Source organism: Aquarana catesbeiana, linkage group LG02 (assembly GCF_042186555.1).
Source record: "Aquarana catesbeiana isolate 2022-GZ linkage group LG02, ASM4218655v1, whole genome shotgun sequence".
NCBI classification, from domain to species: domain Eukaryota; kingdom Metazoa; phylum Chordata; class Amphibia; order Anura; family Ranidae; genus Aquarana; species Aquarana catesbeiana.
Window position 1 is genome coordinate 122,742,620 of NC_133325.1, and position 23,901 is coordinate 122,766,520.

The 23,901-nt window shown below is 42.3% G+C and overlaps 1 protein-coding gene across 1 annotated transcript in view; it reads left to right on the forward strand.

The window, feature by feature from the left end:
• MTMR6 (myotubularin related protein 6) overlaps window positions 1-23,901 on the forward strand; it is a 104,376-nt gene that overhangs the window by 53,228 nt on the left and 27,247 nt on the right. The window contains exons 8-11 of the mRNA XM_073613424.1: window positions 1,769-1,878; window positions 4,093-4,218; window positions 14,201-14,250; window positions 22,133-22,333. Coding sequence (XP_073469525.1) covers window positions 1,769-1,878; window positions 4,093-4,218; window positions 14,201-14,250; window positions 22,133-22,333 — 487 coding nt within the window. The remainder of the gene's footprint in view (window positions 1-1,768; window positions 1,879-4,092; window positions 4,219-14,200; window positions 14,251-22,132; window positions 22,334-23,901) is intronic.

Genomic DNA, 23,901 nt, shown 5'->3' on the forward strand with positions numbered 1-23,901 from the left:
GGTGTCAGCCCCAATTCATGTACAACATGGTCCACAAAGGGACGGGGAAATGGTGTGGAGCACCGGGACTTTGTGACACCCAGATATTTTAAATGATCATACACAATAATGAAGGTATAAAGCAAACATTTATTGAAAAAGCTACTACCGTTTGCTAAACCACGTTATTACCACCCCACGTTTCCATGAAGCTATACTACTTTTACTTTCTGGCTGTTATCCCTTGTGTCTGGGAAACATGGGCTGCTAGTGTTTTTCTTTCATCTTGCGTTTCTCTTCCATCTTGTGATCTTCCTATGCTCCACCTCCACTCTGGATGATCTCCGGCATCACCAATCAATTTGCAGTGTGTACAGCCTATCAGCTATAGAATTCTCCATTGTGCTTTCCAAGGGCCATCCCCTGAAGAAAGGCACACTGGTTGAAACGCGTTGGACCGCTTGGCAAAACGCCTAATAGGATATCTATTTGGATTCACTGTATTGTAGTACTTTGTACATGTTCAATGTTATTGGTATTTTTAATGCTCAGTGATGCCCTCTAATCTGATAGAGGTGACATTTCAGCGTTTTCAATAAATATTTGTTTTATACTTTCATTACTGTGTATGACTATTTAAAATATCTGTGGACCATGTTGTACATATTTATGTGTGGCTGTACACAGCTCTAGGACATTGTGTGCCCATGTGCATATGTAGCCTAATTATTTCACTAATCCAACACAGCCCTATCATATATATTTATATTTGTTGGTCAGCAGGCTGGTGTTTTTTGGAGGAAGAGAAATTGACTTACCTGTGACAGCACTGAGCCAATCAACAATGTGACTGGGAAATGCAGAACTCTCAGAAAGGATGAAGACTATGGAGCTGTCTGGTGGCTCATGGGTATATATAGGAGTAGGGTTGGGATGAAACTGAGGCAAATGCCACTAAAAAGTCTAATACATAAATGCCGGGCAAAAGAGCAAAGGGATGCTCCTCATAATCCAGGTCCTGATTTACCTAGTGCACATATAACAGAAGAGAGTTTTATTAAAAACTAAAAGAAATGGGAATAATGCACTCACTGCATTTGGAGCTGCCGAACATACCTAGAAGCCGCCGAGCAGTAACAGGTGGATTGCGTTCCACACCGCAGTCTGTCCTCTACTCCAGTAGTCATCAGCTCTTGTCCTCAGGGCCCACTAACAGGCCAGGTTTGCAAGATAACTGAAATACATCACAGGTGATATCATTTGCTGCTCAGTGATTGCAGTATTCTAGTCTGCATCTCCCCAAGGTAATACATAAAGCCTGGCCAGTTAGTGGGCCCTGAGGACAGGGTTGATGACCACTGCTCTACTCTGCATAGTTCTCCAGTGGACTCCCAGCCAGAAGATAAAGCTACCAGCCACTTACCTGCCAATCTCTGCAGACCAAGCCAGCAGCTTACCCGCCGAACTCTAGACATGCTTTTATTCCTCCAAATTCAGTGAGTGTGTTATTCTTATTTCTTTTAAATTTTTAAAAACTGCCTACATTTAGATGAGTGCACCCTCTTCTGTTTATACTTATACATCCAAAACTCTATTGACTTCAGTGACTTGTAGTTCACACAGGACGTCTCCATGTGTCTGTGGAGATCTGCATCAAGGTTAACCTGTTTGCATGGTAAAAGCACAGTTTCTCTTTAAGCCTTTCCTACTACCCTCATGTTCTTTTTTTACAGGAATATTATTGGTGTGACTAAATATTAACCTTTTTCTTTTTTTTTTTTTGTTTCAGTTTGCGGGTCTAAAAACCTCTCTGTAAATGACTTTTTCAATGGCTTAGAGAACTGTGGATGGCTTCGCCACATCAAAGCAGTGATGGATGCTTCTGTCTGCTTAGCCAAGGTACACAGATCATCTTCATATGTCAGCATGCATTACAATGGAATTAAATAAATCAAGAAGTCTTGTGTCCTTTTCGTTTCAATATTTTTATTGAGGTTTTCACAAAAGAGAATACAAACTTGGTTACAAGGAACAAGTACAGTATAAAATATATACTAAATAGAGGGATATCCAAACAATTTTCAAATATGTAGATACACCTACAGTGTACATTCTTTTAAGTATAGATCTTTACTGTCTATGATAATTCTACTATCCTCGTTTGAATGAGGTATCCCCAATTCTCGTTTAGAACTTCTGATGTGACCTAAATATAATACATTGCATCTTTTATATACCGTTAAAGATAGAGCCTCTACTTTTTGTAATTTAAAATTAACCTTCCGCTTGTGACTCTTTGTATGTTGTAGATGCACTTATTGACCACTGTAAGTATTAACAAAGGGGGTGAAAATCTGCATATTGAGGATACCACATCCCTCGACTCCCTGAGACCAGAATTCATTCTGAAGAAGTAGTCACTGTTCAGGGTTTATAGGGAATAAGTCAGACGACCCTAATAAATCTACAGCAAAGACTAAAAGAAGAAAACAAAAAAAAGGGGGGGGGGGGGGGGGGAGAGGAAAGGATGAAAGAGAAGTAGTAAAGAAGAAAAATAGAAAATGACCCCGTGCTCCAACTACCACCATTCAGAAATAACTCTAATTGGGTATAGATCTGGGATCTCCTGTCTAATATTTGACCCATGGGTCCCAGACTTTCTCGAACATCTGCATTTTATCTTGTAAGATCGCTGTCATGCGTTCATTAAGCATAATCCGGGAAAGTTTGTGCTTTAGTTGTGCGAATGGCAAGGCAGCCGTTTTCCAGGATTTTGCAATAATAATTTTTGCTGATATAAATATATAAATGTTATGAGACGTCTCTGGGATCTCGACGCTGTCTCCACCTTACTGCCCAGCAACGCCTGTCTCTGAGATTTAACAAGGTTCACTTGGGTGAGGGTGTAGATGAAATTGTAAGTCTTGTGTCCTTTGACTTCATCGCCCCACCTCTCCACCTTATCCAATCAGAGTACCCTTTGCATTCAATCAGAAAATGCAAAGCATTCTGTAAATGGTTCCTGTGCTGAGCGGCTGACCCCCTGTGTTCACAATAAATCAGGCCGACCGCTCAGCACGGGGCCCAGAAGCAAGTGGAGATCACTGAAGTAGCAATGTCTATTTCCATGATTTCCAGCTTCCAGGGGCATCTAGTTACATTGGCCCAAAATGGACCAATGTAACTATGTAAAAATATACCATGTCTGGAATGCTTCTTTAACCCCTAAGGGTAAAACAAATCTAAATGCCTAAGTCCAATATTTTTATTTTGACATGCGTTAGTAAAACTGTACATAGCATCACAACTACTTTGTGCATCCAGGTGGATTATAGCGTGTTTTTTTAGGACAAGTTGGGCTTTCATTTGGTGGTAAATGGTAATAGATATCTTCTGATTTTTTTTTTCTTATCAGCGGAAATAATAGTAAAAATTATTTAATTTTTTTTTAATGTAACTGTATATTTCTTGCTACTACCATAACCTACCACCAAAGAACAACCCAAAATCAATTCTCCTGCTCATGACAATTGCAGCGATACCACATATGTGTATGTTAGTTGTTGTTTGTACGCGTAGTACAGCCCAGAAACAATAATGCACATTTTGCTTTTTTTTAAATCCTACCTAAAATACACCAACACTGACACTAATACAAAAAAAAAATCCTGTCCAAAAAATACTGACCCTGACCCTGACCTTTGACCCAAACACTAACCCTCGCACTGACCTAGATCAAACCTTGATTTAGGGGTTTTTTTTTAAATTATTTTTATTGTTATTTTTTTCCTACACACCTTTTTTTTCTATCTCTGCAAGGACAGAGAGTGATACAATGTATCTCTCTTGTCCATTCACAGAGACAGAAGACACAGGGGCGGGCGTCACAGTGACTGGTTACTGTGATAGCCAATCAGAGACTACCACAGAGATCAGGTGACCCGGAATTGGATGTTCTGGGGCTCTCGGTGAGACCCTGGTCTCTGTTCTGGGAGCACATTATGTATATTGTAACTGGAAATTGTAGCATTGCCATTATTATGTTATTTACCTTTACAGTGTTATCTTCCTTTTATTATCACAATGTTAATAAATCAATGCTTGTGTACTTAGGCTATATATGAGGAGAATACCAGCGTACTGGTACATTGTTCTGATGGCTGGGATCGTACGTCACAAGTCTGTGCATTGGGATCATTATTGATGGATTCTTTCTACAGAACCATCAAAGGCTTCATGGTGAGTCCAGCTACTTTTGCTGCAGTGATGTCATTGCTTTGTAGAGAACAGGTCAGTTGCATACTTAGGAACATCTTTTCAAGTCTGGTACATGGTTTGCCCATAACCAAAGAATAGCAGATGGCACCTGGCAGTCAGTTATTTTAGGCTTTTGCTCCTGTAACCAGCTGCCAAATTACACATTTCGTAGGAGCATAGGCATGATAAGTGTAGTCTAATTTGTACTATTCATTTAAAATCCCATTAACAATATTAGATCTACTTTAAGCCACTGTGGTTTTCAAGGCAACAAGTAAGCAATGGCAGCCCAATTATTTCCTCCATGACTGGTAAAATTAAATTTTCACATGTCAAGTTCATTGGCAAAGTTCTTTTAATGCTATTTTTTTCTTTTTTAGTTATAGTTACTCATATGAGGTCACTACCACTTTTTATATTTGAATGTGGCTAATCAGCTAGCAAAAGGTTAGAACATGCCAAGCTGCCTCTATAAGGCATTAGGTCCCCCTGCATAGATGTTGCAAAAAGGGAGCCTGTGCGTCTTCCTGACAATCTTGCGCATAGCTAAAGGAATGGATTAGTAACAAAATATTTTGGTTAAGCCTTCACTTTGCCATACTGAGCCTGGGTTCACACTGCTGTGGTGTGAGACATTGCATATAATTAGCACAGGAATCGCAGCACATTCCTGTGCGAATTACATGCGGTTTCTCTGGTATGCGATTTGAGCCATGGACTTGTATGGCTCAAATAGCAGTGCATTTGCACCAAACTGGTGCCAGGACCCTTTTTTTGTCCGCACCAGAGTCGCGCTGCCTTTTGCAAACCGATTGCAGGGTGTCGTTAACTTAAAATACACTCCGCAATCGGTTCGCATGGACGAATTGCGATTTAGACACAGTGCCATATCCGCAGCAAATTCACTGTAAATTTGAACCGTATCTAGTGTGAACCCAGGCTGATGAAGTGAATGAAAATCTGATTATGTTTAAACTGCAACATATTATTATCAGAGCCAGACTTCTCCTGACCATGTGAACATGATTACCTGGTGCCCAGTACACCCCAGACTTCTGCATACATGTCTTTACTATTCAGGCACAGCACAGAGTTCTAACTGCAGTTGTGTCTGTGTTCATATAAACAGCCAATAGCTTGAAAACAGACACAAATGGAAGAAGGCATAGTCACCTGCCCTGACTTCCTAAATCCGACTTCTTCCTCTTATGACCTCTGTCCTCGTTTTCTCGGATTGTTAGCCTGTCACCAACTCTGGCCACTGTCTTTTCCAGACATGCTTAATTCTCTTCTTACTTGTCTGGTGTTATTTTATCCCTCAGTCACAGTGGCTTATGATGCTCAGTTACCACAGTAGGTTCCTGCCCTTATGATCAGATAAGTTCTCCCAGCGACAGAAGAGGCGCTTCAGTTCTGCAGTCACCACACTGTACTCACAGGCCAAATCACTGCAATTAATTTAAATATTTCCATAGGAAATTCATAAGGTTTTCCTTCTTTAACAACAACCAATTCCTACAGTCATGCAGAAGAATTATGTATGTAGCGAGGCTTTGAATATACCTTCAATGATTATTACCACAACTGATATAAAGAAAAGCAAAAAAAAAAATTACAACTTTTTTCTTGTACAAAGAGTTTTATTTAAAATACAGATCAACAAAATAATACGTAAACAGTGGTGGACACATCATGTATACATAGTTGCATAAACTTCAGGTGTCAAAAATGAAAGTCCGGGACACAAAGATTTACACAAGCTCTTGAGAATTCGGGGCCGATCATATGTGATCAGCAGATCCTGATAGTGTGGTAGCACGCTAGACTTCAGTTGCGTGTAAGTGATTTTACAGAGCCATATGTAGCACACGTGTCAAGAGAAGAATGTAAAACATAACATTTCAAAAAGAGAAAAAAAACTAAAGAGGATACATAAGGAAAGACAGTATATACCTGTAAGCAATAGCAACCTTTTCTCACCATGTGTCCAAACCCAGCAGGACCTAGCCCATGGGCCTGAGAGACATAAAAAAGAGAAGATAGGAAGAAGGCTTAAGAAGGAGGAAGGCTGGAAGAAGAGTGGGATATGGGGAGTCCACGGGGTGGGGGGAATAGAGGCATACTAGAGAGAGAGTAACGCTGGGTTGAATCAGGAAGAGTGGGTATTGTGCCACCCAGGGCTGCCATGTCCAGAGGAATTTTTCATGGGTATCTGATAACACGGCTGTCAGTTTCACGTTGACCATGATATCATTTGTGTGGTTTTTAACTGCTTCGAAACTGAGAGCCGGAGTTTTTCAGGCTTTTGCTATGGTCAAATTAGTTGCAGTAAAAATATGCTAAGCCAATTGGCGTTCTGGGTGTAGAATTACAACTTTTCATATATCTTATAAAGGAAGAAATATATAATAAGACACATTCAACCACTGATTAGGTATACAAATAGTGGAAGAACATAAATTTAAAATACAGGCAGTCCCCGAGTTACAAATATCCGACTTACATATGACTCCTACTTACAAACAGAGGGAGACAGCAGGAAATGAGAAGAAATCTACCCCTAGGAAGGGAAATTCATTCCTATAAGAGTCCCCTAGGAAGGGAAATTCATTCCTATAAGAGTTATGGGAAAAAGGTGTCTCAACTAAAGCTCTATCGCCAATCCTTGTTTTCACAACACCCCAACATTTTCAAAATCCAATCATCACAGGGGCAGAAAGTGAAGTTAAATCTTCGGAACAGGGGCACAGAGAGCAAAACAAATGTTACAGGGGTGTTAACCCTTCCCTATGATGTCCAAAAACCTAAAAATTCTTCTTTTGGCTGGAGTTACACTTAAAAAATGTACCTGTTCCAGCTTGCATACAAATTCAACTTAAAGTGGTTGTAAAGTCAGAAGGTTTTTTAGGTTAATGCATTCTATGCATTAAGATAAAAAAACTTCTGTGTGCAGCAGCCGCCCCAGCACCCCCTAATACCTGAACCCCATCTCTGTCCTCCTTATTGGCTGAGACACAGCAGCCGCACCATTGGCTCCCACTGCTGTCAATCAAAGTCAGTTAGCCAATCAGGAGAGAGAGGGGCGGGGCCAAACCAAAGAAAGAGCGGCTGGGCCGCCCCCTTTGTCTGAATGGACACAAGGATCTAAGACTTGGCTCGGGTGCCCCCATAGCAAGCTGCTTGCTGTGAGGGCACTCAACAGGAGGGAGGGGCCAGAAGAGCAGAAGAGGGACCTGAGAAGAGGAAGATGCCCCGTGCAAATCTCCTTCACAGAGCAGCTAAGTATGACATGTTTTGTTATTTTTAGAAAAAAAAAAAAATGATACTTTACAAACACTTTCAGTACAAGCCTACAAAACCTGTGTTTGTAACCCGGGGACTGCCTGTACTCTGAGATTATATATTACAGGTCAGCGCATTTCGCGGGATGACCCGCTTCCTCAGGACCTTGAATCTCACATAGAAAGAGTAGTCACTAAAATGATATTGAAAAATCCATGTTAGCAAATTAAACAAGATGAATAATTATAACAGTGGCTATCTTTCAAAGCATCCTTAGATCACTGTACAATGAAACATATAGTAAAATCAGAGTAATCAATAAAGCCTATACCCATTCGAGGAAAAGAGAAAAAATGAAAACAGTCTTCTCTATGAAGTAATAATGTAGTATCCTTAATTCCTAACCCTTCTGCAGTGTGGTACCCTCAGCTTGGCTAAGCATTGTATGTAACAATATGTGAAATTTGAATAGTAGAGTCGCAATACAGGTAATGGAAAACTCTTTTTAAAAGGCTCGCTATACTTTCAAAGAAAGTATCTTTTTTTTTTTTTTTTTTCTTTTTTTGCTAAACCCCTTTGACCTAAAATGAGCCTCTTTCCTACCCCAATTGCACTTTTTATTGTCAAGTTCCTCCACCCCAAAACTCGCTTATCCATGTCTTTATGGACTTTATGGTGTGGGGTTGTTTTTCAGGGGTTTGGCTTGACCCCTTAGTTCCCGTGAAGGGAACTCTTAAGCTGTCAGCATACCAGAACATTTTGGATAATTTCATGCTCCCAACTTTGTGGGAACAGTTTTGGGATGGCCCCTTCCTGTTCCAACATGACTGCCCACCAGTGCACAAGCAAGGTCCATAAAGACATGGATGAGTGAGCTTGGGGTGGAGGAACTTGACAGACCTACACAGAGTCCTGACCTCAACCGGCTAGAACACCTTCTCGTTCAACATCAGTGCCTGACCTCACAAATGCGCTTCTGGAAGAATGGTCAAACATTCAAATATACACACTTCTAAACCTTGTGGACAGCCTTCCCAGAAGAGTTGAAGCTGTTATAGCTGCAAAGGGTGGGCCAACTCAATATTGAACCCTATGGACTAAGACTGGGATGCCATTAAAGCTCATGTGTGTTGTAAAGGCAGGTGTCCCAATTTTTTTGGCAATATAGGGTATATATTTACCTGAACCAGATGGCCATAGCCTTCAGGAACCTTTTAAGACTCTGGCTAAAATTATATTTCCTCTGGCCACACCTGGACATCTGATTCCCATAGACTTTCATGAGACGGTTTCCCGATACAAGACAGGCCTGGGGGACAGCCCATTGGAAATCGATGGGGAATGGCTTTACAGGTATGGTCAAAGAAAACAAAGTTTCATCCAAATGCTTTGTGATCCTTTAAAGCCTAAGTTTAGCTAAAACTAAAAACAGAAGAATCAGCACAATGGCCAAAACTTACAGTTAGAGCCCTTTCACACTGGGGCCGGCGGCGGTAAAGCGCCGCTATTGTAAGCAGCGCTTTACCGTCAGTATGCGGCCACTAGTGGGGCGGTTTTACCCCCCACTAGCGGCCGAGAAATGGTCAAAAACCACCGCAAAGCGCCTCTGCTGAGGCGCTTTGCCGGCGGTATAGCCGCGCCGTCCCATTGATTTCAGTGGGCAGGAGCGGTATACACTCCGCTCCTTCACAGCTCCGAAGATGCTGCTAGCAGGACTTTTTTTACCGTCCTGCCAGCACATCGCTCCAGTGTGAAAGCCCTCGGGGCTTTCACACTGGAATGAAAGCAGCGGCACTTTTGGGTCGGTTTGCAGGCGCTATTATTAGCGCAATAACGCCTGCAAACCGCCCCAGTGTGAAAGGACCCTTAGTATGAGGAGGTGTCCCTTGTTCAGATACTTCAGCTTTCAGTAGAAAACTTGTGTCCACTGCTACTACTCCCAAATGAAAGGAGACTGTTTGGCTCTTATTGATGCAGTGCACATCATTCTACAACTAGAGTGGCACAGTGGTGGGATGGCACAGTGGTGTAGTGGGTAGCACTCACGCCTAGCAGTAAAAAGAGTCACTGGTTCGAATCCCAACCACGACACTACCTGCCTGGAGTTTGCATGTTCTCCTTGTGCTTGCTTGGGTTTCCTCCGGGTACTCCGGTTTCCTCCCATACTCCAAAAAGACATGCTGGTAGATTAATTGGCTTCTGTCTAGGTTGGCCCTAGTATATGAATGTGTGTTAGGGACCTTAGATTGTAAGCTCCTTGAGGGTAGGGACTGATGTGAATGTACAATGTATATGTAAAGCGCTGTGTAAATTGACGGCGCTATATAAGTACCTTAAATAAATAAAATAAAATAGAGGATCAACCTGTTGCTTCTACCAGCCCTGTTTCCAATCTTGGGTCATTTAAAACTCCTAAGGCCGCAAATACTTTCTTTTGCATGTAAATTTAAAGCTATTTCTCTATGGAGATTGAAAGCATCCTGACAGGTTGTTTGCTCTCCCAAATGTTTAGCAGCCTTATAACCCGTTAGTGAGTTTTCTGTACAGAAGTAGTCTATCTAGATTTATTTTCGCTTGAGGTCCCTATCTTTTATCTAAATCTAGCTTTCACTTTATTTTTTCAAACTGTTTGATTGATTAAAATCCCTTAAAAGAGATCTTCCAGCTGCCAAAGATGATTGTGCGCTTATAAAATGCATGAATCAGATAGTAGTGTTGGTAAATTTTGCAGATGCTTGGACAGCTTGCTTCTAATGCAGCGTACACACGGTCGGACTTTTCGACCGGACTGGTCTGACGGACGCCGACGGACCAAATCTGACGGACAATCCGATCGCGTGTGGGCTTCACCGGACTCTTCCCGTCGCAAATCTGACAGACTTTAGATTTGGAACAGGCTTCAAATCTTTATGTCGTAACTTCGCCAGACCCAGAAATCCGCTTGTCTGTATGCTAGTCCGATGGACAAAAACCGACGCTAGGGCAGCTATTGGCTCCTGGCTATCAACTTCCTTATTTTAGTCTGGCGTACGTCATCACGTACAAATCCGCCGGACTTTGGTGTGAACATGTGTAGGCAAGGCCGTTCGTTAGAAAGTCCATCGGAAGTCCGTCGAAAGTCTGCTGGAATGTTTGTTGGACCAGTCTGGTCGAAAAGTCCGCCCGTGTGTACGCGGCATTAGACACTTCCCTGTGGTAAGTGAACTACTAGGGCTACAAACTGGAGTTTCACTCCCTGCCCCATTCCCATTTTTTCACCTTCAACCTTCCTGTATCACCGTGTAAGATCTCTATCTAGCCCAGTTTTGCATTAAAGGTGTAATTGCCACGGGTCCTGAGGCAGTATGGTTTCAGAGGCTTTTCTCCAACCTGTTCACTGTTCCCAATCCCAATTCACCCCATTCTTGATCTCAAAGTTCTGGAAGTCTTCATTTAAGTCCATGCATGGGTTAAATGTGTAATCGTTTCCTAGCCTGAGGGTGTGTTTAGGTTGTGGTTAGGGCTTTGTTGTGGTGTATTATAATAATAATATTAACATATATTTTGGTTTGTATATTTATTTATATCTGTTTATGTTTATTTCTGTCAAAAAAGCCAGTTTGTTTTCTATGCTGAAGTAAGCTATTTTTGTTTGTTTATATATAATTTTATTTATTCTGTATATATGTAAATATCTTTTTATTATGTTGTATGTTTGTAAGATTTTTAACAAACAAAAAATTTACACTCCCATTATGAGAGGAGAGAAGCACACAGAACACCTATGGCTGTCCCTCCCCTCTGCTTCCCATTCACAGAAGCCTTATGTGTTATAATACAATGGCTTCTGTGAATGGGCAGAAGGAGGGGGAGGGACAGGCATACCAGTTCCAGCGACTCTGCTCTTCGAGGAACTGAGACCACAGTGAGCAGTGTCAGAGCTCCAGAAGTTATCTTCCTGGAGCACAATAAATCTGTCAGATGTGAATAATCAAGATAAGTCTATAATGCATCAGTTACCTCATTAGACTTAACTCATTGTATGCCTACAGTTTTCACAAAGTAGCTAAATTCATGGAATTTAGCTTTTAAGTGGAATTCTGGTCTTGAATTAACTACTCTTAAAGTAACCGTAAACCTTCCTCTGCAATGGTTTTGCACAAAGTACTCCTGATTCTCCTCTTCTGCCCCACGGACACTCCTGGCTCCACCTCTTTGGTGAATGCCCCCATAGAGATCCACTCCCTATGAGGGCATTCGCGCAGGCTCCATCCCGAGCTGCGCTTCTTGTGTATAGATACAGACTGCATGGCTTAGCCCCACCCCCCTTCTTCGTCACAAGATTTGATTGACAGCAGCAAGAGACAATGGTTCCCACTGCTATCAGTATGCCCAGTGAGAAGGGAGAGAATGGAGAGAGCACTGGATTGAAATCAGGCTCAGGTAGGTTTAAGGGGGCTGGGGAAGATCCTGTGGCAAAAAGGATATATTAAAAAAAAACCTTAAGTCTTTAGAACCCTTTATTAAAAATGATTCCTTCTGAAAATAGGTAAGTAACTCCATCTTTTTTACACAGGTTAGTAAGCATAGGTTTTAGGAGGAGGTAGGGGACAGTTTTCAGAGTGGTTAAGGTTAGGCCTGGAATTCCTACTTAAGGGATAAAGTACAACTCCAGCCTAATCTTTTTTTTTTTTTTTTTTTGGTTTTGGAAAGAGTGAGGGATGGCTAAAGTGTATTTCCACTTCTGCTTTCAGATTTGTGGAAAACCCCACTACATGCTTTATTGGTGGTTCCATTCACATAGCATACTGATGTAGCAGGAAGCTGGCTATCTTACCTGCAGTATCAAAAGACGCTCTGCAACATTGTTGCAATGAGACTGTTTCCCTTTAGTGCCAGCTAAGACTCTGTGTCATCACATCCTATCAACAGAGTGATTACCATCGGGGAGCAAAGCATAAAGGGAACTGTAGTTCCAGGACTCAAGTTTTAACTGTATGGAACTACAAAAGACCAGCATGCTCTGAGGGCAGGAAAGGAGAGACTCCATTTTTAATTTTCTGAGGAGAATTCAGACCGTTGACATGCTGTCTCCCAGGTGATTTCACTCTGCCGCCAGTCGGGACATCCAGCCTGAGAGAGGGGGATCCCAGGTGCATATCCAGGCGCACCTGCACCGACAGTGAAGCGTTCCAGTGTAAGGTGACCAGTTGGGTCGCCAGGAGAGCCTGCTGTTCCAAGATGTTTGTTTGGGCCTTGACCGCAGGGTTGGGTGAGAGGGCTTTTGCCCATTTGCAGGAAACAGGAACACTGCACCCACCATAGAAGAAGTTAAATGGACACTGCATACAGACATCATTGCTGTTAGTCTTCTTCCTGACACTTGTAGTGCCACAGGGCTAAAGGTTAAGGCCATCCATTTCCAGGGACACTGTATACAGACTCCATTGTTCTTTTCACCTTGCTGAGAAAGATCTTGCCTTCTTCACTTCATAATCCAGACAAGTTGTGTTGTTTGGCCCTGCTATTCAGGAGTTTAAGTGCACCAACAAAAGTGGCTAGCTGAAGACACAAAGTTTTATCTGTTCTTCAAAAGGACTGAAGCTACTAGTGCCATACGGACCCGCACACACATATTCAGGGCTCTGTGTGTGACAGTTTATCTAGGAAGTTAAGCCATTACAAGTTGGTTTGAATAAAGTGTTTAAAGTTGGGCCTGTGGTGTCAGGGGACAGAAGAGAGAGGCCTGACACAACGAGGGTCATTCCTCTGCTCTCCGCCTGCCTGGACTCATAGAGCCAACCTGAGTAAAGGTAACCAATCTGATATGGATTGCCATATTGGGATTTATTTGCCATGTAAGTGTGCCTCTGCTCTTGGGGTTATTCTTAGGTTTTGAATCCCCTGAAAGCATCCTGAATATAGTATTGAGCTATATTGCTCTCCCATTGCATTCCTTGAACATATATATTGTTACTGTTTGTTACTTTTCCACAGAAATATTGCAGTAAAGACAATTTCCTGTGTTTTATCATAATGTATGTGTTTTTCATTGGTTATTGCACTTGCATTAGTGCCAGAGGGGGCTGAGACTGTTACTGGAGTTGAGAGGCAGAGTAATGGACTGAACAAACTTAAGCGGCTCCTCTGGGGGGTAGCGCTACACTAAAAAGAAAATTATACAGTAATTCTTACATTTTATGTTTCTTAGGAGAAAATGTCATGGGTGACTGCAAGCATTTGTAAACCAGTGCAGGGTGAGTCTATCCCAATATAAAGGCTGAGGACAGGCTGCGGTATGGGTTAAATTTAAATGACTCCTATCGCAAACCTAGTCAATGCACACTGAGCGCCTGATGAAACCATACATAAGCAATGGTTGCTTGAAGTGCAAACCACTTGTCTTTCAGGAGAGACAGAACTGCCAGCAGCTGAATTTAGATGTAAATCTACACTTTTCTTGCAAAAGCCAATCTTAGCTGGTTCCACACAGCAAGGGATTTCATTTTTTGTTATTACATCAGGGCTATGTTCCAATGCCAGTTCAAATGTAAACTGCCTCGTATAAATAGCATTTAGCTGGGATCTTTTCTAAAAGTAAGAAATCTGAATAAAAATACAGCCAGTTTTCTGTGTTCTGCTATAAGAAGTGAACTATCTTCTGCTGTCTTACATAAAAATGCTCTCCTCTTTCTGTCCTTAGGTGCTGATTGAAAAAGACTGGATATCATTTGGCCATAAATTTTCTGATAGGTAAATATTGGCTACAGACTTCTCTGAATTGCACAGTATATCCCTATTTTAAAACACAGAGGCAGGAAATTCGGCAGGAAATCGGTGTTGCTCATACAACCAATGAGACGTTTTTTGTTTTTTTTCTCGAGAAACGTTCTCTACGATGAAGGTAAAAAAGGAGAGTTGTCGTATATAGCTGCCATCCAGGAGCTGTATATTTTCTGTAGCATGTTTTCCCTTTCAATGGTGTGTATTATTTGATAGCACGCAGTTGTACAAGTTTAATTTTAATGTAGGGTAAATGATCAATGCAATTGTGTATAGAACCAGGTGGAGTACAGGAGTTCTTCCTTACTGAACTCACATCAGACATTTAGGCTGCATTCACACCAGAGCATTTTCAGCTCATAAAACGCTTCTAAAACACCCGAAAAATGCCCAACAAGCAAAATCCTGTTCATTTCAATGGCACCTGGGCAGATTACAGGTGTTTTTCTGCTTTTTACATTGGTGACCTGTACAAAAACACGGTAAAAATCGCAGTAAAAACGTGCCACTTTGAAACGCTCAGCTATGAATGCAGCCTTAGAGATTGGACCTGCTGACGATTTGACACCTGAGACCCTGATCTGTATATCACAGTTGCTGGTTTCAGTTACACTATATTGTCAAAAGTATTGGGATGCCTGCCTTTACATGCACATGAACTTTAATGGCATCCCGTAGGGTTTAATATTGAGTTAGCCCACCCTTAGCAGGTAAGGTCCATAAAAAACATGGATGAGTGAGTTCGGGGTGGATGAATTTGACTGGCCTGCACAGAGTCCTGACCTCAACCCGATAGAACAAATTTGGGATGAATTTAGAGCGGAGACTGTGAGCCAGGCCTTCTCGCCCAACATCAGTGCCTGACCTCACAAATGCACTTCTGGAAGAATGGTCAAACATTCCCATAGACATACTTCTAAACCTTGATGAAAGCCTTCCCAGAAGAGTTGAAGCTGTTATAGCTGCAAAGGGTTCCCCGCTGACAGCTAAATGTAAAAAAAAGAAAATTGCCTGTAAAAAAAAAAAGAAAAAATTGTGACAAAAACGGCGTGGCGTCTGTTATGGATTTGGAGGGGCCCCCCGCCAAAATTCTTTAAAAAATGGCATGGGGTCCCCCCCAAAATCCATACTAGACCCTTATCTGACCATGCAGCCTGGCAGAGCGAGCACCCCCCCCCCCTTCTGAACCATACCAGCCCACATGCCCTCTACATGGGGGAATGGGTGCTTTGGGGGAAAGGGGTCCCCCTATGTGAATGAGTATGAGGTACATTGTACCCCTATCCATTCATCCCAAAAAGCTGTGAAGTGTTAAAAAAAACAAAAAAAACAACAAGAGACAGTTTTTGACAGGTCTTTCATTAAAAAATGAAAAATGTCCCCCGTTGTAGCTCCTACATGTCTTCTTCCTCCGTTTCCGATGTCTTCTCCCTCCGGTGCAGTCTTCTCCCCGAGCTGTCTTCTCCCCGAGCTGTCTTCTTCCTCGCCGCCGTTTACACGCTAAAAACAAAAAGAGCAGATCTTTTTCTAACGCTGTCTTCCTGCATTGTGTTGTCTCCCGCTGTCTGCCATTTCTTATATAGTCGTGGGGTGTGGCCATCCGGTGACATCACTCGGAGAACCCGTCCCTTGTGACGACACGTAGATTCTCATTCACATAGGGGGGTGGGATAGGGGAACCCCACAACCACCGGCCAGGTTTGTGGGGAAGAGTCTTGTCCCCGCCCCAAAGCACCCATCATCCCATGTTGAGAGCATGCGGCCTGGTATGGTTTTGGGGTGAGGGGGGGCGCTTGCTTGTCCTCTACCTTTCCAGACCTGCCGGGCTACATGCTCGGATAAGGGTCACTATTTTTTTTACATTTAGCTGTCAGCAGTGATTCATCGGTTATTAAGGACGCTGCAGCTGGCTTCCCAGCTAGCTCCTTAGCAACCAGCTATATACAGTGTTTAAATCGAAAAAGAAAAAACGCAAAACACATCAGAAATCGCATCACAAGCACAACACTTGGTTTCTGGTGCGATTCCATTTAAGTCTATTACACGCAAAGCGTGGGAAAAAAGTCCCCAACCCTTTCCAAAAACGCACAAACAAAATGGAATTTCACATGTCACGCAACTTGGGGTCTCACAAGTTGGATCCCAAGTCGCTGCAGTGTGAACCGAGCCTTAGGCCGCACTTGTACGACAAATGCAAGTCAATGTTTCCCTATGACAGCTGTCTTAACTGGTCCGACTTTGAAAAAAGTTGCTGCACTATTTTGGTCCAACTTTGATCCTACTTCAGCCCATTGAATATCATTGAAGTTGGATCAAAGTTGGATCATCGTCTTAACTGATCTGACTTTGGCATGCGACTTACGCTCTCAGGATCTTGAAGGGGAACTCTACGCCAAATAAAAAAAATAAACGGCATGGGGTTCCCCCTCCAAGGCTCTTCGGTCTGGTATGGATTTTAAGGGGAATCCCCATGCCAAAAAAACAGCGTGGGATCCCCCCAAAATCCATACTAGACCCTTATCCGAACATGCAGCCTGGCAGGTCAGGAAAGGGGGTGGGGACGAGCGAGCGCCCCGCCTCCTGAACAATACCAGGCTACATGCCCTTAACATGGGGGGGTGGGTGCTTTGGGGCAGGGGGGCCCTGCGCCCCCCCACCCCAAAGCGCCTTGTCCTGGCCGGTGGTTGTCAGGGTCTGCAGGCGGGGGGCTTATCAGACTCTGGAAGCCCCCTTTAACAAGGGGGCCCCCAGATCCTGGCCCCCCATCCTATGTGAATGAATATTGTACCCCTACCCATTCACCTAAAAAAAAAAAGTGTCAAAAACAGTACACAGGTTTTTGACAAAATAAATTTATTAAATCAGCTCCGGCGTCTCTTCCGATTTCTTCTCCTCTCACCGGCTCTTCTCCGTCTTCTGGCGATGTCTTCTTCCTCTGCTGGTTCTCCTCCGCTCTCCGCTTCTAGCCCTCTCCAGTTCTTCTCCTCTGTCCACTGTCTTCTGCCTCTGCCGGGTCTCCTCTTCCTCTGTTCTTCCTCTGATGTTGACTCGACGATCTCTCCCGCTCGAATGCTGGGTCCGCCGTGTGCCACTACTTATATTGGCATGGGGCGGGGCCAGCGGGAGACGTCACCGTCCCATCATGCCCCGGGAGGTGATGTCATAAGGGCAGGAGAGAGCGTTGAGTCAACATCAGAGGAAGAACAGACCCGGCAGAGGCAGAAGACAGCGGACAGAGGAGAAGAACCAGAGAGGACTAGAAGACATCAGCGGAGAACGGAGGAGAACCGGCAGAGGAAGAAGACATGGCCAGAAGATGGAGAAGAGCCGGAGAGGGGAGAAGAAATCGGAAGAGACACCGGAGCTGATTTAATAAATAATTTTGTCAAAAACCTGTGTATTGTTTTTATTCAGTAAACAGTGACTATCTCCTGAACGGCGCACGTTTAGGAGATATTTACAGTACCTTTAGATAAGCTTTATTCTAGGCTTACCTATAGGTACAACTTCCCCATGGAGGTTTACAACCTCTTTAATGGGCCAGGAGGCAGCAGCGCGAAGGTGTTATAAGTAGCCTATTAATTTGGATGAACTGATAAAGTACTGAAATGGACCAAAAATCAGACATGCGCTATTTTTTTCAGATTCAGGGTGCCACAACACGTGGTAGTGCGTTACTGTGCATTGGGGTGTACTAAAATGCATGTGCGTTTAAGGTGTGTTGCGGTGCCTTTGAAATATGAAGAGGTGTGAATGAGCCTTTAAAGTTCCCCATATATTCAGATTTGTTCTAATTGTGATCTGTAGTCTCCTCTTTCTTTACAAAGGTTCATTCTCATAATTTCTAGGGACACAAGTAGCACAGGAATTGGCTTATCTTGATTTCAGCAAAGCATTTGATACAGTTCCACAGAATGATCTGAAAAAAAAAAGTTGTACAAGCTAGGACTTAAGACCCCTTTCACAATAGGGCCGTGCACGTGCATTAGCGGTAAAGCGCTGCTCATTTTAGCGGCACTTTACCGCTGTTTAAGCTGCGCTTTTCGGCTGCTAGCGGGGCTCTTTTAACCCCTAAGAAGGGGTTAAAAATGCCCATGTTGCGGCGCTTCGGAAGCACTGCCCATTCATTGCCATGGGCAGGGACATTTTGGGAGCACTGTAACGCCTGAAAACGGCCTCAGTGTGAAAGGGGTCCAACTCTTAGGTGGTTCAGTGGATATGCAGATGGCTAAAGTATAGATATCAGAGTGTGGTTGTTGGGGTTCATTTGGAACAGAGTCACTAATGGTGTACCATAAAGCTATGTACTAGGTTGTGTTCTATTTAATATATTTGTAAGTAATTAAAGGTTAGGACGAGGAAGATATGTCTTTTTGCTGATGACACAAAGGTGTATGATAAGGTCGATATCCCTGGAGGTGTCTAACATGGAACATGATTTGGCATTGTTGGAAGATTGGTCAAAGCAGTGGACACTGCAGTTCAATGTTTCTAAATGTAAAATAATTCACCTAGGAAAAAAGATTCCCTTGAGAGAGTACAACATTGGGGGTACAGTGTTCGTCAGCACTAAAGGGATTTGGGGGGACTTATTTCAGATGATTGCAGAATGATCAGTGTGTTGCCATGCAATTCAAAAAGCAAATAGAATTCTAGGATGTATCACTAGAGGGGTCACCAGTAGGAGGAATGAGGTCCTGATTCCCCTATATAGATATTTAGCAAGACCTCGTTTAGAATACTGTGTCCAGTTCTGAAGACCTCACTTACAGAAAGATATTGGTAAGATAGGATGAGCCCAGAGACGGGTAACAAAAATGGTGAAAGGTCTGGAGGAAAAAACATATTGAGAGAGATTTCAGAAGCTCAATATGTACAGTCTGAGTGAAAGAAGGGAAAGGGGGGAGATTTGACTGAAACTTTTAAGTACATCAATGGGGTAATTAAGGTTCAGGAGGGCAGGATTTTCAATATGAAGTTAATATGGAGAACATAGAAACATGACGCAAAATTAGCAGGAGGAAAGGTCAAAACTAATCTTAGAAAGTATTATTTTACTGAAAGAGTAGTTAATGCTTAGAATAGAATAGAGGTATCGAGTCAATCAACAGTAAGTGGATTCAAACATGCTTGGGGGACATACAGCGGGTAAAATAAGTACTGAAGACATCACCATTTTTCTAGGTAAATATAATATTAAAGGCGCTATTGACATGAAATTTTCACTACATGTCGGAAACAACCCATGCAATCTATATATACAAAGACACCAAAACAAATAAGTTCAGAAATGAAATTCTGTGTAATCAAAATGGAATGACACAGGGAAAAAGTATTGCACACGCTAACTGAAATGTATTTAATACTTCATACAAAATCCTTTGTTGGTAATGACAGCTTCAAGATGCCTCCTGTATGGAGAAACTAGTCACATGCATTGCTCAGATGTGATTTTGGCCCATTCTTCCACACAAACCGTGTTCAAATTTTGAAGGTTCGTTGGGCCTCTTCTATGAACTCTAATCTTTAGTTCTTTCCATAGATTTTCTATTCAAGTCAGGTGATTGGCTGGGCCATTCTAGCAGCTTTATTTTCTTTCTTTGTAACCAATTGAGAGTTTCCTTGGCTTTGTGTTTGGGATCATCTTCTTGCTGAAATGTCCACTGTCATTTCATCTTCATCATCCTGGTTGATGGCAGCAGACTTTTTTTATCAAGGATGTCTGTATCTTTTTCCATTCATCCTTCCTTCAATGATATGAAGTTTGCCAGTACCGTATGCTAAAAAAAAACAGCCCCACACCATGATGTTCCCACCTCCAAACTTCACTGTTGGTATGGTTTTTTTGGGGTGACATGCAGTGGCATTTGACCTCCAAACATGGTGTGTATTATGGCATCCAAAGAGTTCAATTTTAGTCTCATCTAACCAGACTATATTCTCCCAGTATTTCACAGGCTTGTCTAAATGTTGTGCAGCAAACTTTAAACAAGTGCTTTTTCTTCAGGTCTTTCTAAAGCTCTCCACAAGTGGTCCTTAGCTCTTGGAAAACTCTTATGATAATTCTTTTCACTCCTCTGTCAAAAATCTTGTGAGGAGCACCTGGTCATGGCTGGTTTATGGTGAAATTATCTTCTTTCCATTTAAGGATTATGGCCTCAACTGGGGAAGGAAATCCTTCTGTAACCAATGCCAAGGTTTGAGAGATCTATTTGCTTTTACCCATCAAGAGATGTTTCTTGTGTGACACCTTGGGAATGAGACACCTTTTTATAGGCCATCAGTTGAGACTGAACCAGCTGATATTAATTTGCACTGACAAGGGGCAGGATTGCTTTCTAATTACTGATAAATTTCAGCTGGTGTTTTGGCTTTCCATGCCTTTTTGCACCTCCCTTTCTTCACATTTTCAATACTTTTTCCCTGTGTCATTCCATTTTATTATACATAACTTAATTTCTGAACTTATTTGTTTTGGTTTCTTTGTATGTAGGGATTGCATGGGTTGTTAATGACATGTGATGAGAATTTCATGTCAACAGCACCTTTAGAAATATATTTACAGTGAACCGAGGCAAATTTTCCCATAGAAAGAAAAATAAAACAGCGCTAGCAGAACTTAATAATATAAACAAATGATATAGTGACTAATACCATAAATCGGTATACGTGTGCAAGCAAAAATATGTATTATATAAAAGCAAATCTATACAAATCTTTAAAGTGCTTGGTGCTCATATGATGATAGAATAAAGTGCAGCGATGCTCCAAACTTGAAAAATGTGTGAGGTGCCAACACTCCCCCTTCGGTGACCCCACTCACCTGAAACAATGGACCCTCAGCTTTACAGTCTAGGGGTCAAATTGGCTGTGATCTATTGATTTGGGGTATGTAGGATGATTGCTCAAAGGCTTCTCCAGCGGGGTTGCTTTATGACTGAAAGGATACGCCACACTCCATAGATGGGGAAACAAAGATAGAGCTCATAGTGATATAACGCTAGGATAAAATATAAAAGCGCAAACTAGGCGCCACTTACAGGATCACTGGCAAAAAACAGGCATCAGTAAGAACATCCGAGGCCGCCGCTGAATAGCATGCATTCTACAGAGGAGGAAATTGCATCAATGGTTAGCGTGAACCGGAAGTGCATTGACGCGTTTCGCCCCTCCTCCAGGGCGTCATCAAAGGAAACTTTCAGTGTCTCTCTGTGACCGCGATCTCACCTACAGGAAGTCGTGACCACATGGCAGGGAAGATGGCCGTGGCTTGTGTTTTTGAACTGAAGCAGAGTTTGCGTACCAAAGCTGTACCTAGAAAAATTGTTACGTGTTCAATACTTATTTTACCCGCTGTATATGTACATAGATCTCTAACAGGACATAAAAGTAAAAAAAAAATATATATATATATATATATATATATACACACACACATTTTTTACAAATGGGGCACACTTGATGGACCACTTTGTCTTTTTTCTGTGGTCAGTCTTCTATGTTTCTGTGTTTCTTTCTGTTTACTTTACAAAGGAACACAGATACTGGTACTCCTTTTTCCTCAGTAACCATTCTAATTTCTTAACATCTGAAAATCAATTTAAAAAGAGCTTTCAAAGCCCACAGGTGCTGTAAATACATTTCTGATACTATTATATCACTATAATTTTGATCAAGGTCATTTTATTGGATGCTGTGTGACATGGTTTCACCTCTATGACCCCCTTCTGTTAGTCAGGTGCTGCGCTCCTCCACACACATGTGATGCTCTCTGTGAACAGATTTTATCTGAAAAGGATACGTTTTTAGCTCTGTAAAAGTACAAAAGCCTTTTCTCTCTTCTTTCTTTCAGATGTGGGCAATTATATGGTGATTCTAAGGAAGTTTCTCCGGTGTTCACTCAGTTTTTAGAGTGCGTCTGGCATCTCACTGAGCAGTTTCCTCAGGCTTTTGAATTTAATGAAGCATTCCTTCTCCACATACACGAGCATGTACATTCCTGTCAGTTTGGAAACTTCATAGGAAATTGTGAAAAGGAGCGGGAAGAATTGAGGTAAGGGATGCATTCTGGGTAAAAAAGTGGTTATGCCATCTGTTTACATGTACAGTGCCTTGAAAAAGTATTCATACCCCTTGACATTTTCCACATTTTATCATGTTACAACCAAAAACGTAAATGAATATTTTTGGGATTTTATGTAATAGATCAACAGAAAGTGGCACATAATTGTGAAGTGGAAGGAAAATGATAAATGTTTTTCAAAATTTTTTACATATAAATATCTGAAAAGAGTGGCGTGCATTTGTATTCAGCCCCCTTTACTTTGATACCCCTAACTAAAATCTAGTGGAACCAGTTGCCTTCAGAAGTCACCCAATTAGTAAATAGAGTCCACCTGTGTGTAATTTAACCTCGGTATAAATACAGCTGTTCTGTGAAGCCCTTAGAGGTTTTTTAGAAAACCTTAGTAAACAAACTGCATCATGAAGGCCAAGGAACACACCAGACAGATCAGGGATAAAGTTGTGGAGAAGGTAAAAGCAGGGTTAGGTTATACAAAAAAAATGATTCCAAGCTTTGAACATCTCACGGAGCACTGTTCAATCCATCATCCGAAAATGGACAGAATGGCACAACTGCAAACCTACCAAGACATGGCCGTCCACCTAAACTGACAGGCTGAGCAAGGAGAACATTAATCAGAGAAGCGGCCAAGAGGCCCATGGTAACTCTGGAGGAGCTGCAGAGATCCACAGCTCAGGTGGGAGAATCTGTCCACAGGACAACTATTAGTCGTGCACTCCACAAAACTGGCCTTTATGGAAGGGTGAAAAGAAGAAAGCCATTGTTGAAAGAAAGCCATAAGAAGTCCCCTTTGCAGTTTGCGAGAAGCCCTGTGGGGGACACAGCAAACATGTGGAGGAAGGTGCTCTGGTCAAATGAGACAAAAAAAGAGAGAACTTTTTGGCTTAAAAGCAAAAAGCTATGTGTAGCGGAAAACTAACACTGCGCATCACCCTGAACACACCATCCCCACCGTGAAACATGGTGGCGACAGCATCATGTTGTGGGGATGCTTTTCTTCAGCAGGGGCAGGGAAGCTGGCCGAAGTTGATGGTAAGATGGATGGAGCCAAATACAGGACAATCTTAGAAGAAAACCTGTTAAAGTCTGCAAAAGACTTGAGACTGGAGCGGAGGTTCACATTCTAGCAGGACAACAGCCCTAAACATCCAGCCAGAGCTACAATGGAATGGTTTAGATCAAAGCATATTCATGCGTTAGGATGGCCCAGTCAGAGTCCACACCTAAATCCAATTGAGAATCTGTGGCAAGACTTGAAAATTGCTGTTCACGGATGCTCTCCATTCAATCTGGCAAAGCTTGAGCTATTTTGTAAAGAAGAATGGGCAAAAATGTCATTCTATAGATGTGCAAAGCTGGTAGAGACATCCCAAAAAAGACTTGCAGCTGTAATTGCAGTGAAAGGTGGTTCTACAAAGTATTGACTCAGGGGGGCTGAATACAAATGCACGTCACACTTTTCACATATTTATTTTCTTCCACTTCACAATTATGTGCCACTTTGTGTTGGTCTATCACATAAAATCCCAATAAAA